The 27,710-nt window shown below is 41.0% G+C and overlaps 1 protein-coding gene across 1 annotated transcript in view; it reads left to right on the top strand.

Moving 5' to 3' along the window:
* Nucleotides 1-27,689, top strand: part of LOC142106647 (uncharacterized) — a 33,478-nt gene extending 5,789 nt beyond the window's left edge. Inside the window, exons 4-16 of the mRNA XM_075189641.1 lie at nucleotides 345-538; nucleotides 1,477-1,527; nucleotides 2,090-2,173; nucleotides 4,387-4,540; nucleotides 6,860-6,931; nucleotides 9,118-9,233; nucleotides 9,629-9,711; nucleotides 10,209-10,401; nucleotides 12,636-12,755; nucleotides 19,191-19,319; nucleotides 19,598-19,740; nucleotides 21,380-21,611; nucleotides 27,495-27,689. Coding sequence (XP_075045742.1) covers nucleotides 345-538; nucleotides 1,477-1,527; nucleotides 2,090-2,173; nucleotides 4,387-4,540; nucleotides 6,860-6,931; nucleotides 9,118-9,233; nucleotides 9,629-9,711; nucleotides 10,209-10,401; nucleotides 12,636-12,755; nucleotides 19,191-19,319; nucleotides 19,598-19,740; nucleotides 21,380-21,611; nucleotides 27,495-27,689 — 1,766 coding nt within the window. The remainder of the gene's footprint in view (nucleotides 1-344; nucleotides 539-1,476; nucleotides 1,528-2,089; nucleotides 2,174-4,386; nucleotides 4,541-6,859; nucleotides 6,932-9,117; nucleotides 9,234-9,628; nucleotides 9,712-10,208; nucleotides 10,402-12,635; nucleotides 12,756-19,190; nucleotides 19,320-19,597; nucleotides 19,741-21,379; nucleotides 21,612-27,494) is intronic.
* The last annotated feature ends 21 nt before the right edge of the window (nucleotides 27,690-27,710 follow it).

The raw sequence follows: 27,710 nt of genomic DNA, 5'->3' as shown, positions 1-27,710 counted from the left end.
TTTTACCCCATTTGGGTTAATTTACCCCTGTTCCCTGACCACTGACTTGGGTTAATCCCTGCAGCATAGTTGGTAAAAAAAATAATAATGTAATCCATCCTAAAAAAAATGTGATCTGGCAAATGTTGGTGTCTCAGACCAGTATGGCTGCCAGACTCATGATGGGAAGCTAAGTTGTGTATTCTATTCACTTCAGTGGCTCTTTTATACTGCGGGTTTCCTCTTGTCTACATGTGATTTCACACAGTGTTTCCTAAAGCAGAGCAGTTCAGAATTTTGACGTGTATTATTGAGTATATGAACGTTTTGAAGAAACGATTTAGTTTTGACTTATGTCATTTTAGAGTCCCAGCTAAAGGAAGTTGAAGAGATGCTGGACCAGGAAGGCTTAAATGAGATTGCCAACAGCAGTCCCAGCGAGCAGATGGCCTATGTGCTGGTGGAACGGGCCACGCTTCTCGAGAAACTGGAAGCTCTGGAACAAAAGACGGACTCTCACTCGGAGAGCGATATAAAAAGACAGGTACGTCTGGCAATGGTTCCACTGTCATGAAGGTTGCGAGCCAGCCAGCTTGTAGGGAGCAGTGTTTGAGTCACACACACATAGTGGGTGGTATTGATAAAGGGGTGGTAAAATTTCATAAGAAATGGGGTTTATACCTCGAATCTCTAGATACAACTATCCAAAGTAATATCTGGAAGCTATTTGAATCAATGTGGTAGTACCTCCTCAGACAAATAGACTAATGTTTGACGTTCCCTTCATCTACACCTGTTAACGTCTGTCCTTTGTGGTCAATCTGCTTAAACCACCCTTCTTCCTTACCGTTTCCCTCCTTCAACCCCTCTCCTTCCTGATATTCCTCTATTTTCATAACATAACATTATTTCTTGGACTAATTGGCCCAACATTTCCTTATGCATGGGCTCAAAATAACGAAATATGCGGATCATATCTCACAGTCCAAAAACCTCATCAGCAGATGACCTTACAAACATGCCTTGACTAAAATGTACAGGATCTATGTGTATGGTCATTTAGCCTGACCCCAGCGCAACTGGATTTGTGCAATTCAACCTTTCATGGTTGTAACCAATTTGGTCAAATGCAATTAAACATCAGACCAATGAGCCTCAAATGGTACAAGGCTGATCACAACTATATATATTTAACTTATTTACTCCACTAACTCTGGTCACAGATTTTAGAAAATCTGATTTTGCTTGGGGTTTATTGCCAACCTGAGCTACATATCTGGCCACAAGGGTGTAAAGGATTGTTGTGTTTTGTAATATTCAGCATATAAGTATTATAAATTGGCTAATGATCCAAAGGAGGGTGTCTTTGCTTAAACAACATATGTAACATCACAGCTGTAATTTCTTGCCACTATCTCTATATCTGGTGTTTACTCTGGATAATAACTCTGGTTTTAGAATGAATTGGAACAAATTCATCGGACGTTGGAAGAAGAGCTTCATCAGCAGCGAGAATCTATGAGACGCACAAAGGAATCTCTGAACAAGGTATCACAGGTTATAGCACCTAATCTGTCTCTCTTCCCCTCCCGTCTCCTGATTACCTTGTTCTGTGGACGACATCTCCCCTATCTTTCCTCTCCACCTAAAATTATTACATATTGTTTGGAAAACTGTGGAGTCATGATCTCTGGATCATTTACATTGTGTTATACTTAATTTATTATATACATGTTGTATAGGGATCTTTGTTGTGAATAGATCAAAATACAAAACAAGATTTATTTTTTTTATTTGATTAAAGCCTAACTTCAACAAAACATAAGACACAATGTAAGAGACGCCTATTGAAGTCAGTGTTTATTTTTTAGTTATTTCTACAAATTCAGCTTCCAGGTATCTTTTACTACCTGGAAGCTGTCACAATAATCTCACAAATTGTCCGGTGGTTCTATGACGTTAGTGGAGGATATATGTCACATGTAATATTGATATATGTGATCTATATGATATATGTCACATGTATATTTCTTACCCAACAAAAGACATTTTCAAACTCTTTTTCTTCTTTGCCTATAAATTTAATCGTGTAAAATGTTTTCTTCTGAAGGAGCCGCTGTCTTCGGTTCAGAAATCGTGGAAGAAGTTTTTTGGGACTTATAAAAACGCAGACAGGCTGTCCGTTGCCTGCTCAGTATGTTTCTGATATGAATACTTAATATGACTTCTGATTTTATCACTAACGTACGAAACTACTAATTCACCCACTAACAATATGTTGCACTAACGATATCATTGGGCACTTTCACTATATATATTGCACTTTTAATGTTTATAATCATCATGATGAAATCACATGGTAATGTCTTTTTCAATAGTATGATTATATTGGTCAAAATCTATTTCAATAAATAAAACAAAAAAAACTTTTTAGAAATGGTGCAGCACGGTGGCTCAGTGGTTAGCACTTCTGCCTCACAGCACTGGGGTCATGAGTTCAATTCCCGACCATGGCCTTATCTGTGTGGAGTTTGTATGTTCTCCCCGTGTTTGCGTGGGTTTCCTCCGGGTGCTCCGGTTTCCTCCCACACTCCAAAAACATACTGGAAGGTTAATGGCTGCTATTAAATTGTCCCTAGTCTGTCTTTGTGTATGTTAGGAAATTTAGACTGTACGATCCAATGTGGCAGGGACTGATGTGAGTGCTTTCTCTGTCCAGAAGCTGTGGAATTAGTGGCGCTATATAAATAAATGACGATTATAGTTCTGGAAAAACCCTAATGCTGGGTACATCAGGACCAAATTTCATCCAAAGATTTTGTATGATTTCTGATTTGAAACCGTAAATTCTGTTGTATAACACTTTAAAAAGATCTCAAAATGTCAAAAGGAGATAAATTGAATTACCCTATAAAAGAGCTTACAGGTAACATCGTAAATATATAAACACACGTTTCATGACTTGTGTCAGAAATTAAGATGTTACAGATAAGGACACGATTCATGGGGGAAACATTTCATCTTTGCGCACCATACTTCCTCTCTATTGATTCTGTAGTGAGCCAAAATATCTTGCAGTAGAGAAAAGAACTACAATAATGGCCAACATCTTCAATGTTGTCTTGGTGCGGAAAATAAATCTATTTATGTCTTATATATTGTATCACCGGATCACAATGGGGGCATCCATCTTTGGGCTGAACATGAAAAGGAGCGCTATAAATTCACAAGGTAGCGATGACATCACTGAGTCGCGGGACACTGAGTTCCTGCCACTCATACCACTGGTTACTATTAAACTTCTCCGTTATTCTCCGGAACATTGTCTGTGCCACAAAGTGCCAGCCTCCACTGGATGTAGTTGGTGGGTAGACTTTAAATTTAGTGTTTTTTTTAGTTATTACTCCCATTAGTTGGTGTACTTTGGGTTAAACAGTTCTCATCACTTCTGAAAATAGACCTTAATATTGTATAGTTTTATAATAAGGTGGAAAAAAAGAATTAAGGCATCAAACACATTAACACAGAGATGAAAGGAATAATCTGCTTTTGTGTAAGTCTGGCCTAATGTTTTGTTACATTCCTTTCTAATTAATGATGTATTCACTAATCCTTTCATCTGTGCGACAAGCATGATTTCGCACAAATCGCTCAATAAATCTATAGTGTGAAGTTGTGTAGGAAGACGGGTCATGTCTGCACGTGAATATAACCTAACACAATCGTGTCTGTGAGAGCGTTACTAATACAGGTGTTGGGTTAACCATTCAGTACTGTGTTTATTTTTCCCTTTTATATTTTGTTTTATTAATGGAATAGTGTTGACAGCAGAGTCGGTGGTGGGGAAAAATCCTGATTGTGTTGTGATGACAGATCTGCTGTCATTTATCTCTCAAATGTGAATAAATCCTCACTCCAAGGGCTGTTTAATGATGTACTGTAACCTACAGAACATGGTAGTTGGTAGTTGGTCTTCTCTGTATATGAAAGACCAGTTTTGGGTTACAGTTAGGTAGGACACATAATCCTGGGTATCTTAGTGAATAGGCAGATGGGTTCCTAAATGGATAGACCGGACAGTTCCCAACCAATCCAAGACTGCTCTGCTTTAGGGCAATGCCTGACAGATTCCGGGTTACAATGCAGGTAGACAGATCAGTTCTCTGGCAGATAAGTGGGAACTTGATCATTTTTTTCAAGGATGCTAAATAGGTAGGCGAGACGGCTAACAGCCAATCGGGTTGCTCTGCTGGAAGGTCAATCACCTTGTAACCAATCAAAGGTTGCTCAGCAGAGACGCAGAGCGTTGCAATATTTATCTCTGTATCCAAATCTAACGAAAGATGTTCGGTTCCAAAAACGAAATCATATTGAACATTAATTTTGAGTTTTTACTGTGTTCTTCAGACTTTTGATGAGGAACTCGATAAAGAACAGAAAAGGAGGGAATGTGCAGAAAGAGATTTGACGGAAGCTGCCCAGAGACTGACAATGGCTCACGATGAGATCCGCAAGCTGACTGATGACTTGCTCATTAAGAAATCTGAAACTAACGAGCTTGGTAATTCACTATTTCTGGAAAGTTTTCTTTACATCATTCCCTAGACAATTATATTTCCTGTTTACACAAAGTATAGTAAAATCATTTTTTTCCTAGTGAATTTATTTCCGCTACATTTCATTTTACAACACATTCAAATATCTTAATGACCTTTTTCTGTTAAAGTAGTTTAATTTGAACTAGAATTATATATATTTGTTATGTCGGCATTCCCTAACCTGTGTTACATGTAAACTCGAGGGTTCTTCAGCTAAATTTTATTCAAAATAGTAGATTACTGCATTAGTTATGAGAGAAATATGTATTAAATATGTATAGATATTAGGGGATACTTGGTGCAAACCTTTGCAAAGTACATGATAATAAATGGATTGAGAAACCCTGTTGAGGATTGTTTATAATTATACATATGACAATGTTTGAGCTCTGAGGGGTATATTTACTAAACTGTTTGAAAAAGTGGAGATGTTGCCTATAGCAACCATCAGATTCTAGCTGTCATTTTGTAAAATGCACTAAATAAATATCTATAGGCAATATCTCCACTTTTTTAAACCCGCAGTTTAGTAAATATACCCCCTTGGGGCGTTGATTCTGAATGTGACATTCTCTTCTAAATTCCACAACAAACCAGCCTGTCATTAGGGCAGAACTGGGAAATGTGTCTGTTGGGGAAGAAGGATGAAGGGATGTTACACAGTTTATCTGGGTTTCTCTCTTACCGCCAGTGAGCGACTGTTACTGACCACTACCAGATGGTATGACATGCCACAGGACCCTCGCCAGCTTGCAAATGCCAACTGCGCAATAGTTGTAGGAGAATCTCGCTGCCACCACTAGGCTCATTCACCGTGCCTAGAACCACTTACTTTTGGCTAGCAGGTAAAGCTGCTGCAGTGCCTCTTTGCTGAGGGCTGGCTGGTACTTCCTGACCGCTTACTATGGATCAGGACCGCTGGGTAGTGGGCAGAGCGTTGACACAAAGACGCTGGGTTCAACACAGATCAGCCTGGGAACGGATTGGAGTGTAAGCTCTTATCTGTTGGTCACAGGATACAGCAGGCCATAGGTGTCAGGCAGAATCTGATTTTTTTGCTCAAGGGATACCTACAAAGACCTTTACATACTAGTTGGAGGTACTAGTGATCATCCAGAAGTACAGATGGTATAATACATTACATGGTCAAACAGAGCTCTTTATGTACAGTTTATGACACACATATTGACAGGGGGTAAACCAGCCCCCCAGCACCACAAAGTCTTGAAATATTACATTCAATGATTAGCATCAGGATGTAATATGTTGTTTAAACTTGGATTTAAATACAATTTAAACTTTTTACATCGATCTGTGATTTCCTAAATTACTTTCCGTAAGGTTTCCTATCTCTCCAAGACACAGGATGAAAGTCTAACGACCCCCTCCTGGTCATTCAGGCTAAAAGAGGTCTTGGTCACTCACAAATGAAAATGCCTAATTAGCGTGGGATTTCCTTTCTTCCTGTCTTACAAAAACACATTTCTTCCAACATACTCCTACTGCATCACAAATCAATATGTTCCTAATACAAAAATCAGTACATTTGGGATGATATACATCAGCGCACTGTGCCACTGCTTGAAATAAATTTATACAAAGTTATTTATAAGAGATCCAGCCACACTGCCAAGCTAACTTAATAAAAATATACCGTCCATATCCTTTAATTGTGTTACTTTCACTAAATAGATACAAGCTAATGTCTGGTTGGCTAGTATGACAGATTTACACCTAGGCCCCGTATGTCTGAAATCCAGAGGAAAAAGAGGGTTGAGTCATAAAGGAAAGTAAGGCAAAAAAAAGGAGTAACTTTGCTCCTGGACAAACCATGTTACAATGCAAGGGGTAAAAATTAGTTTATTATTTTGCACGTAAGGAAAACACTGGCTGTTTTCTCATGTAGCACACAAATACTCGATAGCTTAATATTTACACTTAAATGTAAAGTTGATCTAGGACATGCCCTACCCCAACTATAAATCTGTCCCCACAGTTTGTTTTCCTCCCCCTCCAATGCAACATGGTTTTGCAAAGGTACAAAGTTACTGCTTTTAATTGCTTTACTTTTCTTCATGACTCAGGCCCAGGGTGTTCAGTGGTGTCTCCATATGAGTCGTTATGATTGACTGTCGCTCATCTACTGAGTGAGTGTTAGACTGAAGGCTTCTGGGTAATATTTCGGTGATTGTTTCACAAAGTTCCTTTATACACATCACAAAATCATAAAGATTGGGTTGGTGTTTTTTTTTAATCATGGTGTCTCTTTGGACTTCATTTAGAACATGTTATGAAAAAGAAACAAGAAGAGATTGACGTGCTATCTCAAGAACTTAAAACCCTCAAAGACAATGGTAAGATATACGCTTGTGTCTTTATAATCGTGCATATGACTTATACTTTATCATAGTACTAGACCTGTGTTTGCCATTAAGTATGGAGGGCATGTATTTAGGAACACTAGCTGCTGCGGAGACCACAATGATACCGGTCCTGCTTATTCTAACTCTTGACGTGACTACTCTTCTATGATATGATTGGCCAAAATTGAATAAAGTAGGGTTTGCTGAGAGATGCAATAAAGGATTTGCCCCTCAGATGAGTGAGATGAGATGAGATGCCCCTCGGATTTGCCCCTCAGCCTTGTACACATCCACCTGCGGCATTTACTAAGTCGCTTTTTCCTATTTAGCTTGCTTGCCTCCGTGCTTTTTATCCAAGTATTTATATCACCAGACAGAGTTATTTTTCTCTGTGCTCTCTCTATTGCATTCGGCTGTATCCAGAGAACAGCTAATTCAGTGTTCTCCCCAGAAAATTTTGCCAGCTGGGTGGCATTAAGAAGTAGCCGGGTGGGGGCAGTTGTAATACTTTGTAATAATATTGAATGATGTTGGAGGTTATTGCCCACACCTGCCAGGACTGGTCAGACTGGGGGTCAGTGGTCTAACACCCACTGCTGGCTGTATTGCTCACATAGTGCTTGTTCCAAGAGCCAGGTGACAAGTAAAACCAGCCAGGTGACAAGTAAAACCAGCCGGGTGGAGCACCCGAAAAATAGGTGCTGCGGAGAATACTGGCTAAATGAAAATGTCTAGGAGCAACAACAGCTCAGCCGCGAAGCAGAAGGTCACACAAAGTCACATAACGTGCCGAAGTGCGTAGCATATAAACACAGTCTGTCCTCCTTTGAATTATTCACCACCGAGTTCCAAACTGCCCCTGGAAAACATCGCAATGCCAAACGTCGACTGAAGTGGTGTAAAGCACACCGCCATTGGACTCTGGAGTAGTGGAAAGGTTCACAGGAGTAACAAACCACACTTTACATCTAACAGTCTGATGGGCTTGGCGCCTTAGTTCCTGTGAAGGGAAACCTTAATGCTACAGCATACAGGGACATTTTAGAGAATTGTGTGCATCCAACTTTGTGGCAACACTTTGGACAAGACCCTTTCCTGTTTCAGCATGAGAATGCCCCCGTGCACACAGCGGGGTCCATCCAAAAATGTTTTCCAGAGTTTGGTGTGGAAGAACTTAACTGTCCTGCACAGAGCCCTGACCTCCAGCCCATCGAACACCCTTTGAGATGAATTGAAAGAGCTGCTTCTTTTTGCCCAACATCAGGGCCCGACTTCAATAATGGCTGAATGGATGCAAATCTCCTCAGCCTTGTTCCAAAATCCAGTGGAAGGTGTCATCAGAAGAGCGTTATAGCAGGAAGGACCACGCCATAGTAATGCCCATGGTTTTGGAATGAGATGTTCTAGAAGCACATATCGACGGTGGCTCAGTGGTTAGGACTTCCGCCTCGCAGCACTGGGGTCATGAGCAGTGTTCCCTCTAAGCTGAGCAATCTGGAAAGGAAAGAGTTAAAAGGTCACTCTAATGAGGGCTCCACCCCACAGATTTGTATTCACAATCTGCAGGATGTTTCCTAGTAAAATACAGGTTTAACTCTATAATTTCCAGATTGCTCAGCTTAAAGGGAACACTGGTCATGAGTTCAATTCCCGACCATTGCCTAATCTGTGAGGAGTTTGTATGTTCTCCCCGTGTTTGCGTGGGTTTCCTCCGGGTGCTCCGGTTTCCTCCCACACTCCAAAAACATACTGGTAGGTTAATTGGCTGCTATTAAATTGACCTTAGTCTGTCTTTGTGTGTGTGTATATTAGGGAATTTAGACCGTAAGCCCCAATGGGGCAAGGACTGATGTGTGTGAGTTCTCTCTGTACAGCGCTGCGGAATCAGTGGTGCTGTATAAATAAATGGTGATAATAATAATGTAATATAGATGTAGAGATATTTTTTTTTAACCTTTTAAAATGAAATTGTTAGGAATGATAATTGGTGGATGAGGAGTGGGTGGGATAATACGTTTTATCTACAATGTGTGTTACACTTGGGGATCCCATGTACACCAGTTTTCCCAGGACCGTTCACTTTTTCCATACCGAATCTTTAATGCTTTTATTGCGTTCATTTCTCTAACAGGAGAAATAGAGAGATGTTCCTATTGCTAATACTACTATTTTTGCAGATTCCCTTGAAATGCAAAAAGCCAAAGAACATAACGATCGTTTAGATAAGGAGATTCTCTCCTTACGCCACAGAGTCAGATCACTGGACGCTGAAAGAAAGAAGCTTGTGGAACAGGTAAGTTTGTTTACTCGACGTTTAAGTGACTGACAACTTCTATTTCCTGAGGTTAATGCACACTAAAGATATCTGTCGCTTCATTCTTTATGAATGGCGTTTCCTACATAGGATTATTTGCAGAGTTGTGTGTTTTAAACATTACAGCATGGAGCAAGGAGTGATGTCATGGCAATGAACGTGGTCTGTTTGTTGAACAGAGGGATCCGGTGAACGCAAGAGACGTTTCTTCCCTGTGGCTTTATAGCCTTAAAAATGTAAAATACTTGAGTACTATTTGGCCTTGCAAAAAATGTTAGTAGCAGATTGTGTTGGTTGATACAGCGATAAAGTAATGTGTGTGTTCCATGCATGAAATTATCATTGCATATATACTTTTTATTTTTGTTTCGCAGTGTGAAAAGAGTGAGAGAGACTCTGCAACAAACTCTACGTCCACTAACAAGAACCTTCAGGACAGTGCGGAGCTTCATAAAAAGTAATTGTTTTAAATGTAATCAAAATATTATACTGGCTACAAAGGCCATTGGTGGGCAGCTAGCGAATATGGGGTCATATGTCCCTGCAAAAGGGTGACGTGCCACCTGCTTAACCAGTGTAATACTCTCTATCCCTCTTCGTAGTGATCTTGGCATGACATGAGTGAGCACCGTATGCTCACATAGTCTAAGTAGCGGGTTAGTCCATTGTTGATTGGGGACGACTGCCAACCAGTTTCGGCAAACTTAGGTTAACCTCCAGGTTGGGCTGTGTGAAGATTTCCTGTTGGAATCATACAGTATAAAGATACAGTGGTTAAGTTCTATCTCTTGTGTGTTTCAGCATTTTGCATAGTGTATGTGTTAGTGCCCTGCCGTCAACAGTTCTCTGTTCTCCTTCATAACGCTGCAGAGCCAGTATCCACCAGCTGACTCCCATTACTCTGTCATGGGTTTTACCGACGTTCTATATTACATTGCATTCTGTTCTGTGTAGATGTAGGCTGGAGGTAGAAGAAAAGGAATGTGTGAATAATCAGCTGCTGTACAAGCTGCAGAAACTACAGCGTGAGCATGAAGAAATAGTAGAGCGGAACGAGGAACTGGAATCCATTTTGGGAGAGACTCAGAATCGAACAAAAGAACAGGTGGATTACTTGGAATGTGAAATAGCTGGACTCCAAAGGACAGTAAGTATGGACCCTCATAATGATTCCAACGGCTGGCAGAGCATTATTGTAGCTATAATTAAGCATAATCTGCATACTGGTAGCAATAGAAAGAACTGGTTCATGTATCAGTAGTCTGTCTCCCTGTACAGTTTGTTGGTCAGCCTCAACTGACTCTTAGTGTTATAGTGTTATATCATCATCATTATCATCATCATCACCATTTATTTATATAGCGCCACTGATTCCGCAGCGCTGTACAGAGACCTCACTCACATCAGTCCCTGCCCCATTGGAGCTTACAGTTCCCTAACATATACACACACACACAGACAGACAGATAGAGAGAGACTAGGGTCAATTTGATAGCAGCCGATAAACCTACTAGTATGTTTTTGGAGTGTGGGAGGAAACCGGAGCACCCGGAGGAAACCCATGCAAACACGGGGAGAACATACAACCTCCACACAGATAAGGCCATGGTCGGGAATTGAACTCATGACTCCAGTGCTGTGAGGCAGAAGTGCTAACCACTGAGCCACCATGCTGGGTATATGTACTAAACTGCGGGTTTGAAAAACTGGAGATGTTGCCTATAGCAACCAATCGGATTCCAGCTGTCATTTTGTATAATGTACTAAATAAACGATAACTAGAATCTGATTGGTTGCTATAGGCAACGTTTCCGCTTTTTCAAACCCGCAGTTTAGTAACTATACCCCTTAGAATGAGGATGGGGGAGGATCCAGGCCCAACCCCTCGGTTAGCTCACTCTCACTGTAGGATCCCTCACTGCTGTGCGGCTCTGCAGTTACGTGCTCTTAGGACCAGGAAGAATACTATACTCTTCTTGGTCAGTAGGACATGGTGCTTTGGCGGAACAGGCTTGGAGTGCAGCAAATTAACCCTCTTCGCATCATTAAAATTGGGCAAAACACATTTAAAGATTCTGCTTGTTATTTTGTATAGTACCTGCAGAAAGAAACTGTTCATGATTGTGTCTGTGTGCGTGGCAAAATCATCAGACCGCAGCAGCCCCATCCGACCCCACCATAATGACCACTGATTACCTACCAAGGGAGGTTCAGGTACTTTATATCCAGCCCCATTGGTGCCACAGTTTCTAATACCCCCGAACTTTACACAGGGGGCATATTTTCACATAAGTGTAATGTATTTATTATTTATACATACATTCTCTCAGGTCTAGTCCTGTTTTTTTTAATAAGAAGTAATAAAAAAAAAGTTTATTCTCAGAGAAACTACCAACCACATTGTGGTCCTCGGCCTCTGTGCTACTTACATCGGTTTACCTATTTGAAATTAAAGGGTAAAAGTTTTCGCTAGTTATGTCTCCTCTCTTCGTCCAGCAGTCCCACAGGGGCCCCATGTCTGGTAGTTGGTTCGATTCACAACCCCACGTGAGCCTGTATCCTCTGTTTAAAGTTTAAAAGTTAAAGAATGCTCCATAGTAGGTTGTGAATATGGCTGATTGATCAAGACTCTGTATCCATCTATTCCTCTGTCTTGGAAACCTTCCAGTGTGGAATTTTACTCTGAAACATCTTCAGGCTGTTATTGCTGATGAATTGGTGATTTACAGACGTCTGTGGATGTATGTCTGAAAATAATGTTATCCCGATAGTTATGCTGGTTGGGGAAGGGGTGATAAGTAATAAAAATATATGTCTTATTGGAGATCTCTCTTAAAAAAAAAATCACTTTATTTTGTAACGGTGTCATTGGCTTGTTACTAACTACAGGTATTCTGCTATTTATTAATGAATAATCCATATGACAGCTGACCAATGTGACCTTTTCTTGAGTAAACGCCAATGATCACCTATTACAAGCAGTGCTTGATTTCCTCCACTAGATGGTGCTGTGCGTTGCCATTGATTCAGGCGTGTATGAAGCTGGTGGGAAAAGAGATTATATTGTTGTCAGTGACTGCGGGGATTCTGTGAATGGCATGTGGTTGCCAAGAGAACACAAACACTAAAGTGTTCGGTTTATAGCAGCAACAGAGAAACTTGTTGTTTGGGCGAGCTTCATTTCAGCTTCTGTCACCTGTCTCCTATCATTTCAATTAGCATTTTTTTATTTTTGTCATCTAAATTGTCATCAAAAATAGAAAATGTAACCATGTTATTTTTCAATGGTAAATTGGTGTTGTAATTTGTTCGGCTTGAATGCTCATACTTTGTCATGCATCTACTCAACTTATCCATTATTCTTTTTTTATGGTCCGCTAGATAATGAATTTGGAAGCTGAGCTGACAGATCTGGTAGAACAACAGCAGATTAAGGACGACAAACTCACTTTGGAACAAAGCGAGAACACGGACCTGGAAAAGATGTCCGACTTGCGGAAGGTCAGATTTTTAAGTTTAAAAGTCGGTCTCATGTTCCAGAAAGTGAATTGTTAATATCAGACATGTGCTCACTCGATCTCTTATGAGGAATTGTGTAGTTAAATGAGCCTGTGTCCAAGGAGAACGTTCTTGGAATATAATTATAAAGTGTCAGGAAATACCTGTCAGACATTGCAGCTAAGAGACTGTGGTTAGATATAATCTATATAACTGCTTTCATTACTAAACTGTACATTACTAGTTTTATTAAAAACATTATTTAGTTTTGTCTTTTAATTTACCAGTGTTAATGTATTTTCAGGGCAGATTTGTAGGTTATACAGAAGTACCACCTGCCACCTACTACCATACACAGCACAGATACCCACACACAGGCCGTACTGCAAACGTAAAAACACCCAGTACACTCACATCCTCGCTGCAGTAACCCATAGGCAAACCGAGGGGGGAAGGGGGTTCCTAGTGCCTGGAAACCCTCCTCCAAGCTTGGGGCACTGTATAATTGAGGTGGCTGGACCCTGCCCCCGCTTCACATGGCTCTGCTCGAAAAGAGAGAGCTGTTTGCACCTAACAGTAGTGCACGCAGCATTGCCCATGTATATTATAGGGATAGGGAGAGTTGGAGAGCAGACAAGCACAGTCTAAAATTATAGCCACGCCCCCATGCATGCTGGTCACGCCCACTGGCGGCGTGGTGTGGAAACCTCCCCTCTGCAAATCCTGCCCCTGTAACCTATCAGACTGCACAAACAAACCAACAATTCTACGCTATCATTTCATGAAAGCACATTAATCTGAACGGTGGGTACAAAATGAATGTACACAACATATTGCTACATAGAGATCACCCACTATATACCTATATCTGTCTAACCATCCACAGATATCCAAATAGTATACCGCCCTATACCACCGACCACTGGATACATTAATAAATATCAGAAGTTAATAACATGGCATCGTATCGACTGCAACCAACATATATGTAAAAATAATATAGAACTACACGTTAATTAAATATTCACAGCATAAAAATATTAGTTTCATATTATCAAAAATTTTATTTATTTCAAAACATCAAACACAGAGATAAGTTAATATTTGAAATAAAATATGATCTAAAAATAGCAGTACAATCATATAAATTAACAAAACCTATGGATAGTGTGTTCGGTCTTGTTCATTTACAATAAGAGGCATTCAATCTGTAGGTTTAAATTCTAGTACTGCAAGTAATATGAAAGTAGTAAGAGAGATCGTAGTGGATAAATAGCCACATATTATAGCCATAGGATGAGCATCCCATAAGCTAAACTTGATTCTTAAGGACGTTGTGAAATTGGAGACTCCTGCCAAAGATCTAGGACCCGAGTCATTAAGGAGAGCAAAGTATAAAAAAGAAGTAGCTCTGCACCTGGGCAAAACCATGTTGCATTGGAGGGGGAGGTAAATTTAAAATGTGAGGACAGATTTATAGTTGGGGGTAGGACATGTCCTAGATAAACTTTATATTTAAGTGTAAAAACAAAGCCATCAAGTATTTGTGTGCTACATGAAAACGCAGTCAGTATTTAACTTATGTGTTTAATAATAAACTAATTTGCACCCCTTGCATCGTGCCATGGTTTGTCCAGGAGAACTTTTACTCCTTTTTTTGTCTTACTTTCCTTAATGACTCAGCCCCTAGAGAAGAAACAGGAAGAAAATAATGCTAAGATCACAATGTGACACACAAACTCTGTAGTACAATAGGATGGATACAATACAGTGGTCATCTCATTTTAAAGTCAACTAAAACAAAATAGAGAAACAAGGATGAGGATCCTGAAGTGCCCGTAAGTGTCAGGATCACAGTACTTAATGAGGATTCTTCTGGGTTCAGCTACAGAACTCCCTGATTCTTCAGCAATGGCTGCATCTGAATCAGACAGTGCTCTTCTGTCAGACACTCATTATCATATGACCCAGATATAAACGGATTGTTGAAAATCTAAGTGCATCTCCGCTTACGTGTACAGAAGAAGGAAAAGTTAAAGCACTGTCTTGATACACTAAATCAAGCTGCATTTAAATGTTTGGGTACAGCCACTGTTTCTTCTGATGGAAAATAAAACGTTCTTTTATATATGCTATTGTGTTTAATCTTTGTTGATATTTCATATTTTTTTCTTTAGTTTTTTACTGCCATGTAGCACACATAGGTGTATGACCCACCTCTCCTAGCTCAGGGTATAGTTTGCTGTCAAGCTGAAGAGTCTACGTCTACATCATTATCCATATGGGAAGAGATTGCAAAGTCTTCCACAAATTGCAAGAGCTCTCCCGCCTCATAAATAATTTATATGGAAGCCTGGCTAGACCACACAAGTTGAAACAACTTTCTGTACAGAGGATCTTATTCATGATAATAATATGAAGCAATTTTTGTTGCCACTCCTAATTATTAACGCTGTGTCTATTATAATAGTTATACGGATGATGTGTGCTGGACAGGATCAGTCTTGATTGTAGTAATAACATATGATCTTCTGCTGTTGTGCAGATGATATGTTCTCCACAATCCGTTGCCAGTCTTCCCTATACCTTCTAATAGGAAGACTGTTTTATGATCGTAGAATATAGAGATTTGTGCTTGGCTTTTAGCACAATTAAGGGGTTGGGAAAGTATCTTCCTGTATTGTGCATGTTCACTGCACGTGGGACTGTTCACCATGATGGCAATCAAGGAGTTTCTGCTGGTAAGTATCTGTGTGATGATACTGGTGGTTGGTACTGCTTACCATGCATGTAGTGCACTTATCTGGCCACTAGAGGGTGCAGAGGGTTTTGCTGTCTGACATGTTGCATTTTACTAGGATTACATTTTATGGAGTGAAAGAAACTTGTATGTTTAGAATAATTTTGAGCTGATATGCGTCCAAAGAATTGGGTTTAGCCGGTCCATAATTGCTAAATATGTATCGTGAATGTGCATCGGTATTAAACATTCAGATTTATTTTCATTAACATGCCCCTGTTGCCTATACACATTCCATGCAGCTATATTCATGAGCATGGGATCTCTCTCTCACTAGGCTGCATTCTCATTAATATTCCTGCAGCCCACAGCTGCTTCTGTTGTGTGGATTCTGCATTTTAATTAGGGATCTGATTAATGGCTCCTTGTTAAACGACCCATCCCTGTTTGTCTTCTCTGAAGGCTGAGTGCACAGAAACAAATTTTACCTGAACTTATTACAAAGAGCAGCTGTTAACCTTCTACTATTTCTGTTTTGTCCTATGGGTGGCACAGGAACGCTGGGCTATAGAGGCTGGAGTTTTGGCACTTTACATTTGGCTCTATAAATCTAACCCCCCTTGTTCCCAGCAGGCTGGGAAATTGAGTGCCCATGACAATTGCTGGCTGAGGAAGTACTGCTGCCGATTCAGCCTCTAGGGGGGATTTGGAGATACTTGGAGTCTAATACCCCTTATAGCACTCAGCTTGGCTGGTTTGCCCAGGGCAGCCTAGATGCCAGCTGGAGGACCCAGTATCTCGATGGCTTCTGAATTCACTTAAGCAGTGATCAGTTGGATAAAGCCAAATATAAAGACTTTGTTTTCAGAAATACACACAATTATCAAAACCGAATAACAATAGCCAGGAGCATAACCATAACTCAATGTATTTAGCAATGGTCATCCCACAAGGCATCAGCTTCACTTCCACCAACACAGGCACGTCTTCGCCTTCTATATGGTAAGATACAGTCCTAGCTTACTGTCTCTCTGCTTCTGGCAGGCTTAAAGCTTCACTAAAACCATGGTGCCTTTCCCGATACTGCGATCGCTCTTTCTAGACCACCAGAGCCGAAACCTCTAGATAGTCTAGTCCATATTAACACACATCCTTTTCCTGTACGGCATTCCCCCTTTTTAAACCCCCATGAATTTCCATGGGTGTGAGGCTTGTAGAGGATTGTCTCTAGATAGTTTTCTAAAGATCACTGGCTCAACAAGCCCCAGGGAGTTGGCATGGCGTTCGCCCTTGATGCTTGGATCCTCCCTGGGTCACTTATGGTTCTGACTCCAGGCCGTCTACCAGAGAAGAGGGATAAACTATAAATCCTTAAATTTCCACAAAAAGATTAGCTTAACCATGTTAAGTTATTGATTCCCCTTGTTCCCTCCACTAGTTAACCCATTTGAATTCTTTTGGGTATTCCATGGGTACTAATGGTTCCATGGGTTCTTTGGGTACTAATGGTGAGATCTCATCAACCACTAAAGCAACAATTCCCGCATAGATCCGAGTTTGTGGTCGGTAGAAAAATTATATGTTGGGATGTAGCTCCCTTGTTTTAAGTGACCCTTCTCATTATGACATCCAAGGACATTCAGGAACCTCACCCACAGCAGTAGACGAGCCGGCTTGGGTTCAATGCCTGGTGAAGTCAGTGCAGGGTTTGGTCAATGTTTCGTCTTCCTCTATCATGGAACCTGTCACCAGTTCTGGATCTCGGAAGCCCGACAATTCACGGTTTAAGAGAAATAAGAAACTGACTAGTTTCCTCTTCCCCTTTTATGCAAAGTGTAGACCAAACCCGATTAGAGGATTCAGGTGACATGCAGGTTACAGTCTCTCTTATCCTCTCCCTAGTGAGTTTACAGTGAAATAGGAGTCTCCACCTAGGGCAATGAACAAATATTTATTGCATAAAAAGAAAAAGAACAGTTTTTAAAAGCAATACATACACTAAAGGTGCAAATGGTTAATGACGTAATGAGATCACCAATGTATGAAAAATATATAGTACCCATAAATTATCACAAATAAAGAAGTACTCTTGACTCTTAAATTCATTCCCAATCACAGGTACTATATCTTTGCTTAGCATAGGTGCGCACCGCTAAAGGTGCGAAATATGCAATATATATTGGCTCATTTGTATCAAATACTGAGGACTAGGGTTACAGAATGAGTCCATCTTATTTTGGATACTTTCCCGTTTTGCGTTTGTTCTTTTCCTTTGCTCTGATTTACCAGGTCTTGTCTTAGAGTTAGAGACCACGACGGACACACTGCCATGTTGAGAAGGCCCATATACCATGAACTCCTTTACCATTCCGGTGCTACCAGAATCGCCTGAACTCCCTCTCTTTTCACCTTAAGTTTTACGCTGTTCTTTTCTTTTTATTTGTACTTTTTGTGGGATTAGCACTTTCCCTATACAGCTACAGTAAGGTCTGGTGGTAATATATTTACTAATAGCCATATTGTTCTTTAGCACCTGATTGTTTTTTCCTCTGTTAAGTCAAAGACCTTCTCATCACCAGGGTTTAGCTTGGTTGACTTTAACGTCTTGACCGTTGAGGCCATGATCCTTAGAGCTAAGGGCCTGTCTACTGCTGGTTTTCAGACGATGGTCTAGATCAGTGGTTCCCAACCCTAGTCCTCAAGTACCCCTAGCAGAGCAGGTTTTCCATATCTCTTTTCTGGAGCACAGGTGTACTCATTACTGACTGACATATTGTAACAGATCCACAGGTGGTAACAGGTCTAGATGACGGCTTGATATTTTTCTCTCTTTGCTTTTTGGGTCGCCTCCCTCTGTTTCCTTTCAAAGAATACTCACACTTGTAGAGGTGCAGACTTTTTTACAGCGATTGACGCATGTGCAGCCTCCATACCTCCCTCCAATAGCTCCTTGGCCTGGTATTGATAGCCTTACAGCATTTGGACCACTGAATTCAGTTGGGTTAAAGGTCTTTTAGCTCTCTCCACATATATGGGCAATCGAGTCCATCAACGACCGAGGCCAGTACACGAGCAGATCAACTTGGAGTGCCAATAAAAAGAATGACTGCAGTACAGATAATTTTATAGAAAGGAATGATGGGCTGTAATTTATGATGAGTTCTATTTCATCAGATCCTGTTCATCATTATCATCATCATTTATTTATATAGCGCCACTAATTCCGCAGCGCTGTACAGAGAACACATTCACATCAGTCCCTGCCCCATTGGAGCTTACAGTCTAAATTCCCCAATATAGACACACACTCGCACACACAGACAGATCGACAGACAGAGAGGGAGAGACTAGGGTCAATTTTGATATCAGGCAATTAACCTACCAGTATGTTTTTGGAGTGTGGGAGGAAACCGGAGCACCCGGAGGAAACCCACACAAACACAGGGAGAACATACAAACTCCACACAGATAAGGCCATGGTCGGGAATAGAACTCATGACCCCAGTGCTGTGAGGCAGAAGTGCTAACCACTAGGCCACTGTGCTGCACTGTTCTGTAAATAGTCTTGAAATACAAGTTTTGTCTAATTGTATGTAACCAACTACATAATTAATCGCAACCAAAATAAATGGATTCCGCTCCGTTTAGTGAAACACAATTCCAAACATTGTGCAATGTTTTAATTCTCTTTGTACCAGGAGCTGGAGACCGTGAGATCAAAACTCAAAGGAGTTTACGATGACCTGAAGGTGACGGAACAAGAAAATTACAATTTGCATGTTAAAATTGAACAGCTGGGAAGAGAAAAGCATTTACAAGATAACAAGGTGATTGTCCATGTTCCAACACATCCTAGCTTGTATCCATGATTAACAAGGTTAATGATAGCATTTTGTCATGTGACCTTAGAGGTGAGGAGAATCCTTGTTAGGTAATACTAGTTAAAGCTGAATTCCCTGTTAGCTGTTATCGTTCATTGTTCTAAAATGTATTTGATAATATGTAGATCCCACTGAAAGACTGATACATGGACTATCTGTATGTTATATTTATAGCGCAGTGTGTATAATACTATAGTAAATTTGCAATGCTTCTGATATCTCAGGTGTCTGATCTTATGGAACAATGTAAAAAGTTGCAGACGGAACTTAGTGAGCAGAGATCCTCCGTTGAGGCCAATACTAAACAGTCCTGCCAGCAGCTAGAAGAGAAGATCCAGGATCTAGAAGATGAAAAGGAAGCGATGAGGTGATTGTTAATAAATACAGACTGGTCTATTGGCCACGTTACTTCTAGGTTCATCTTGTGGCTGGCACGTCGTTGTCGTAATCCATATTTATTTACAGAAATGTAAGACAACTTGATCTATAGCCACCTACCAGCCAGATATTGTGTAACTCTGAACGCTTTTATAGCACATAAAATATAGAAATCAACTTGCTATAGATGTGACGTAGTCAGTTGATCGTGTCCCCCTGAATTCTCCAACAGTCCAGCATTGTACGTGACTCTCCTACTAGCTCATGCCTGATGCAACCCAGCCGCTGTGCTGCTCATCCCTCTTCCTTGTGATTTTCCCTTCCTTGTGATTTGCGTGAATCAGGCAAGTTAAAGTCGTAGAGTTGAGTGCAGTGCTGGCATGTTGGAGGCCGCGGGCATGGCCGCTGGATTGGGGCAGAGCCACACAATATATAAGTAGAACTCTGTATGTTATCATATCTTTGTGAACTCTACCAAAACTACATTTTAAGTTTTGATTGGAGCTACAGGAGTTGGACCCCGAGTTACATACAGAACACTAGCAAATTCCGCAGTATTCCAAATCATTTCTAGTTATCCTGAGCTATCGTAATCAAATTCACTTTTGGAATAGAGCAGCAGCAGCACAGAGAATGAGGTAGAAGAGGGGCATCCAACTTCTGCATCAAGTGCACTGTGCTCTCCTTCCTCTGTTTGGCTCCTTAAGAGGCTGGAGGGCCACCTATTTAAAGTTGCCAAGTTGTTTAAACGGTTCAAGTGATAACTTGCTAGCTGCTCTGTAATTCTTTTATCTTATTGGCCAGGAGAAATATTCTCTCCTTTCAACTGTGTTCATTCTCTAAACCAATTAGAGCTGTGCTTATTTATTTACACTAAACACTATTTATTGTATAAATTATGGTCATGGAGGACGGAGCATCCCATCATCATCATCATCATCATCTATTTATATAGCGCCACTGATTCCGCAGCGCTGTACAGAGAACACACTCACATCAGTCCCTGCCCCATTGGAGCTTACAGTCTAAATTCCCTAAAACACAGACAGAGAGAGACTAGGGTCAATTTTGATAGTGGCCAATTAGCCTACCAGTATGTTTTTGGAGTGTGGGAGGAAACCGGAGCACCCGGAGGAAACCCACGCAAACACGGGGAGAACATACAAACTCCACACAGATAAGGCCATGGTCGGGAATTGAACTTGTGACCTCAGTGCTGTGAGGCAGAAGTGCTAACCACTTAGCCACCAGTGATATCCCATATCCCATTGAAACGTATGTGACTACATGTGCGAAAGCTATTGGCTTCTGTGCACTGACACTCAGAGCAGCTCGATTGGCAGTTCAGAGACTTGCTGTACTTGTTGATTACCGCCTGAACTTTCTACTATGTTATCCCCAGCACGGTTATTAGGTGGGTTTGCCCGTTCACCTAGCTTCTTTCCACATCTGTAGTCTGTGAAATTGCTGTAATCCACCAATATTATTCCAAAGTCCAACTCTACAGTGTGGGTTGCTTAGATGTGGAGCAGCGCTAGTGTAGTGTTTTTGTATAGTCTGCCAAAGTTTGTTACTTTTTTTTTTATTATTTTGTTCTCTTTCATAAATATTTTCTTAATATTTTTAAGCATCACACTGTCTGAGCACAAGAAGAAATGTGAAATCCTACAAAGACACATCCAGGAAGAGACGCAGGAGAAGAGCAGCCTACGGGAAGAGAACCTGCAGCTCAGACAGGACGTCACTATCTCTAGACAAGATCTCCAGGTCAGGAGAGAGGAGAATTCCAGAATGAAGCAGGAAGTCTCCAGTCTGCAGGAGCAGGTCTCCAGACATCAGAGCTATGGAGGTGGAGTTGAGGTAAAATCCTCACAGGTCTTTGTAATCATACCTAAGCTTTTTCTTTAAACAGATTTTATTTAAACTTGGATAATAACAAAAACCCATTGTAAAATCATAGTGCCACATACTGGGAGACAGAATGCAAGAGCTCCTTCCTAACCAGGATCCAAAGTCGCTCACCGGTAAGGGTGTAGGCAGTGTGCGGGCACCCAACTCACAAATCTTAGTGAACTTATCAGAGCACCATCTAGCTATATATATCAGTTTAATAAACATCACTGATTTGTTTTACTACTCCCACAGTCCTACTGTGAGGGCATGGAGTGACTTCTGTTGTATGGTTGTTGTTTAGGTTGTTTTATTTTTTATTTTTTTGTATTGAAGCATACTTCTAGCAATTGTAATGTGGTAGTGCTGTGTTTTGCAAGCAATGAGGGAGAAAATGTGCAGAAAAGATAAATCTGTGCTCAGGAAGATAAGTACCTGTGACCAGAACTGCTCAATCACTTGACAAGACCACACAACATCCATGACGTTAGCTTTTGCCGTACAGCAGGATCGAGTAAGGTATCCTAATCAACCCAATATGCTTCAGTAGTACTTGGGGGTACACAACGGGACAATTATGGAAAACCTATAGAAATTTGGTAAAGAAAATAATTTTCAGCATGCTAATTCTGCCAGGTTAGGACATATGACCCAATTTGGTATTCTGCTTACAAAGTTATAAGTGATGGGGATTTGGTACAGGGAAGAGAAGTAACCAATATCTTGGGAAACAAGTATGCCCAACTATTTAAATTAAGATGCCCAATATGGAACTCAGCATTACTGACCTCACACCTTCATTAAATTGGGAAAAAATGAGATATTACCTAGTTTCCACAATGTCCAAAGTATTTAACAAGTGGGCAATGTCTTGAGAGCTGGGAACCTGGACTTTCAAGGTACCATAGGGAGTCCTCTGTTTAGAGGTTACTCGTGTCCTCCAGCTTGGGATGAGCCTGAGTTCTAATAAGTGTCTGGATGGCAACAGCAAATAGTGAGGGTGAGAAGGGGCCGTCGTTGCAAGTTCCTCTGGGCAGAGACAACAGAGCAGATATGATGTCTGAAAGCTTAGCCCTTGTTTGCCCTAACTTGTATAGAGTACATCATAGACCTTCTAAGATTCCCTCCCAAATGACTTTTCACCACTGATTTTCCACAAGACAAAACAAAGAGATTGGTCCTCAGGGCCATTTAATCTTTCATCTTCTTGTGAGTGATGTTCCAGGTTTCAGAAGAGCAAAAGGAGAGGGAAGGGGGTGTTTTTCCAAATTGTTTTTAGTAAAAACAAAACAGACATGTCTTTTCAACCCACCTTGAACCTGAATTACAAAAACTGTCTGGTTCAGGTGGATAGGTTCAAGATGGAGTCACTAAGGTCCGTTATCAAGTGACATGAAGCAAAAAGAGTTTGCCTTCATGCCTTCTCCAGATCTGCTTACAGGTGATGTCCAAGATGCTGGAATAACACTGGTGGATCATACATTTTCAAACTTCGTTCCAGACCTACTACTGATATTATTAGGTCTGCTATTTGGCACCAGTTTGCACAGCGTTTTCCTGTCAGAGTATAAGATCTGGTACCTACAGAGGCCTAATAGATCAGCCTCAACTTTATGAGAAAGAGAGAGACTACGTTGGGGATTAGGAGGACTACATTTGGATCATCACCACCTATATTCTGCTGGGTACCTGTCCATTATTGGAGGCATTTTGATATCCATACATTTAATCTCAACACGAAGATATCCCACAGCGTGAACACGCTATTTGAGCGGGATCATTTTTTTCTTTCAACAAGGAGAGGATTTCCCTTTAGGAACTAGAAGAACTTTCTTCCTCATTCTTTTTTAAAAAATTGGCATTCTGCTGGGTGCTTTTTATCATTGAAATCAACGTTATATCTAACTTCATCAGCACAGACTCTGGGACCGCTACTAAGTGCCTGTCTGCATTATAGACAGCCAGACATCCCTGCTTCATGTGAGTAACGGCTACCAATTTCATTTTTGCTTGCATTTTTCATCATCACCAACATTTTATTTTACAACTCTGGACATTATATTTCCTTACATTCCCTTTTTGCGGTTCATATCAATTGTCATTTAATATTTTAGTAGCTTGCAAGTGCACTCTAACCATATTTTCAATCACACTGAGTTTATAGTGTTTTTTACCATTATCATTGTTTTCGGCAGTGTCAATTGATGCATGTTAATTGTTTAACACATCTAAGCTGTCTCGTTCCGGCCGGAGCGTATTGTGGACCTATCCATATTAAATTGATATATCTTTCCTTTACAAGCGCCCAGAACCTGACTATTTTTATACGTATCTAACATTGTTGGGAGTTTAGGGGTCCCCCACACACTCTCAGGTTCGCATTTGGCTGCTTCATATATTTGGAGGAAGCGCAGCCTATCCCTCTTTTTCAACCTAATAGATCAGTGTCTATCCTTTCATGCATGAAGATTCCAATCGGACAATGCCACCATACATAAACTGTCAGGTAGGCACCAAAATCTCCCTGGCTATGAAAGAAACATCCAATATTAGGTGCTGGGATGAATGCAATCATCCAGCCATACAGGCAGTGTTCATTCCGGAAGTTGAAAACTGGGAAGCGGATTTCCGAAGCTCACAGAGTCTTCACATGGATGTTTTTTTTGTCAGATTGGGGAAAGGTGGGGTCAACCAGATGTTGGTATGATGGCACCTCAGTTGAACCAGGAGGTGGACCATTTTTGCTTAATATCTAGGAATCCAAAGACTTTTCTGGTGGACGCCCATGTTGGTCTCTTGGAAATTCATCTCACTTACCTCTATCCTCCAATAGCTATGCTTCTTCAGGTCCTCAAAAAGATAAGGAAAGAGGATGTTCTGGTCATTCTAGTGGCTCTGGACTGGCCAAGAAGATCCTGATACTCAGACATTCTACAGATGGCATTAGGTCCATTGTGAAGACTTCCGCTAAGATGAGGTCTTTTAAGTCAAGGTCATTTCCCTCATCAGAATATAGCTCGATCGGTTTTGACAGCTGGCTATTGAACCCATGACCCTTAAAGCTAAGGGTCTCTCGGACAATGTAATTGATAACCTTTAGGCTAGGCAGCCTGTTTCTGCCAAGAATTACCATAGAGTATGGAAAGTATACAACTCTTTGTGGAAGAAGAAAGTTTCATTCTTCTGTCTTTATGGTAGCTTGTCTCTTATGGTTTTTGCAGGTTCGTCTGGACTGTGATTTGAGACTGTACCTTTAAAGGTATATAGCTCGGCATTGTCGGCTAACTTCTTTGCTAGAGGTGCGGACATTTTTACAGGGAATATTGTATGTACAGCCTCCGTTTGTTCCTCCAATAGCTCCATGGGACCTTAACCTGGTTCACACAGTTTTACCACATCCTCCATTTGAACCTTTGGAATACTGTCTTTCATTTGGTGATAACTTCTGCTAAAAAGAGTTTCAGAGCTGGGAGCTCTATCAAGTCGGTCTCCTTCTATAATTTTTCATCAGGACAGGATTATTGTGCGTACTGATCCTTCCTTTCCCACCTGAATGAAGATCTTTTCTTTACCATCATACAGAAGTTCTGATGAAGAGTCTATTGGGTTTTTTTTTAGATGTAGTTCGGGCTCTGTAGCTCTTATTAGGCAGGATGTCAGCGGTTTGTCCTATATGACACTCAAAACCTCTAACCAAACTATTGTCGGTTATCCGTGAAGCATATACTGATTTAGGAAAACCGATTCCGGAAAATATTAATGCTCATCCTGCCGGATCAGCGATTGCTTACTGGGCATGGCACACAACCTTGCCCGCTATCTACCTGGTTCTCTGTTCATACGTTAACAAATTGTTACTGTTTTATTCTTTTTGCCTCCAAGGAGGATAGATTTGGATGAAATGTTTTGCACTCTGCAATTTCAGAGTGCACCATCCCTTAGGGGCATTTTTGGAATATCCCCATGGTTGCAAAGTCCCCCAACTCTTTTCCTTTCTCCTGGACAAAACCATGTTACAATGCAAGTGGTGCAAATTAGTTTATTATTTTGCACATAAAATAAATATTGGCTGTTTTTTCATGTAACACACAAATACTTGATAGCTTTATCTTTACACCAAAATGTAAAGTTGATATAGGCTATACCCTACCCCAACTATAAATTTGCCATCACATTTTACATTTACCTCCCCCCTCCAATGCAACATGGTTTTGCCCAGGTGCAAAGTTACTCATTTTGTTTGCTTTACTTCCTTAATGAATCTCTTCTCCTCTCTTCTCCTCTCTTCTCCTCTCTTCTCCTCTCTTCTCCTCTCTTCTCCTCTCTTCTCCTCTCTTCTCCTCTCTTCTCCTCTCTTCTCCTCTCTTCTCCTCTCTTCTCCTCTCTTCTCCTCTCTTCTCCTCTCTTCTCCTCTCTTCTCCTCTCTTCTCCTCTCTTCTCCTCTCTTCTCCTCTCCTCTCTTCTCTTCTCTTCTCTTCTCTTCTCCTCTCTTCTCCTCTCGTCTCCTCTCGTCTCCTCTCGTCTCCTCTCGTCTCCTCTCGTCTCCTCTCGTCTCCTCTCGTCTCCTCTCGTCTCCTCTCTTCTCCTCTCTTCTCCTCTCTTCTCCTCTCTTCTCCTCTCTTCTCCTCTCTTCTCCTCTCTTCTCCTCTCTTCTCCTCTCTTCTCCTCTCTTCTCCTCTCTTCTCCTCTCTTCTCCTCTCTTCTCCTCTCTTCTCCTCTCTTCTCCTCTCTTCTCCTCTCTTCTCCTCTCTTCTCCTCTCTTCTCCTCTCTTCTCCTCTCTTCCCCTCTCTTCCCCTCTCTTCCCCTCTCTTCCCCTCTCTTCCCCTCTCTTCCTCTCTCTTCCTCTCTCTTCCTCTCTCTTCCTCTCTCTTCCTCTCTCTTCCTCTCTCTTCCTCTCTCTTCCTCTCTCTTCCTCTCTCTTCCTCTCTCTTCCTCTCTCTTCCTCTCTCTTCCTCTCTCTTCCTCTCTCTTCCTCTCTCCTCTCTCCTCTCTCCTCTCTTCTCTCTTCTCTCTTCTCTCTTCTCTCTTCTCTCTTCTCTCTTCTCTCTTCTCTCTTCTCTCTTCTCTCTTCTCTCTCCTCTCTCCTCTCTCCTCTCTCCTCTCTCCTCTCTTCTCTCTTCTCTCTCCTCTCTTCTCTCTTCTCTCTTCTCTCTTCTCTCTCCTCTCTTCTCTCTTCTCATATATATATATATATATATATATATATAATATAAATGCCTAGTGGCGTGTGTTAGTCAGTCTGTGTGTGTGTGTGTGTGTGTGTGTGTAAAAAATAAAACCAAGCTGCAGCGCCACCTGCTGGGCGGAGTTATACACTGACCTACTAAATTCTTAGTGTGTGTGTAAAAAAAAATTCAGAAAGGGCTGAAATTTGGTATACTAAGATGTTTTTAATTTGTTAATTATTAAAAGTGTTTATAAAGATTTTAAAAAAATATATATATATTTCTTGAAGGAGAAGTGACAGTTGGGAGTGGTTGGTGGTTGCCGGGGGTGACAGTGGGGAGTTTTTAACACCTTAAGTAGCTTGATTTGACTAGAATGCATGAGTATCATGCACGGGTTAACTTGTGTGTGTGTGTGTGTGTGTGTGTGTGTGTGTGTGTGTGTATATATATATATATATTTGTCCACTGACTGTCACTGTTCGACCACTTTGTTCTGCAGCGGTGAAATATAATATTCATACAAACAGTTTAGCAGCCGTTCCGCATATGATAATTATAACACACACACACACAAAGTGAAAACGCATGCAGACTGTAAATAATGTGTATGACCACTTTAAGGAAATAACAAGAGTTTAAACAGCTGTTTCTCATCTTACTCTGGTTTCCCCTTGTGTCTGGCAGCCTCTGGCTGGGGATTCTCTAATCCAACAGCAGTATGAGGAAATCCGTCAGCTACGCCAAGACCTCCACAGAGTGCAAAATGTCTGCAGCTCCGCCGAGAAAGAACTGAGATATGAACGAGACAAGAACCTGGATGTCAGGAAACAACAGAACCTTATACAGAAGGAGAACACTAAGGTACAGGATTTCCTGTGAAATGTGGTAAATATGGGGATA

Source organism: Mixophyes fleayi, chromosome 11 (genome assembly GCF_038048845.1).
Source record: "Mixophyes fleayi isolate aMixFle1 chromosome 11, aMixFle1.hap1, whole genome shotgun sequence".
Lineage (NCBI taxonomy): Eukaryota > Metazoa > Chordata > Amphibia > Anura > Limnodynastidae > Mixophyes > Mixophyes fleayi.
Note: the sequence above shows the minus strand (reverse complement) of the source record. Positions and strands in the feature narration are given on the sequence as shown.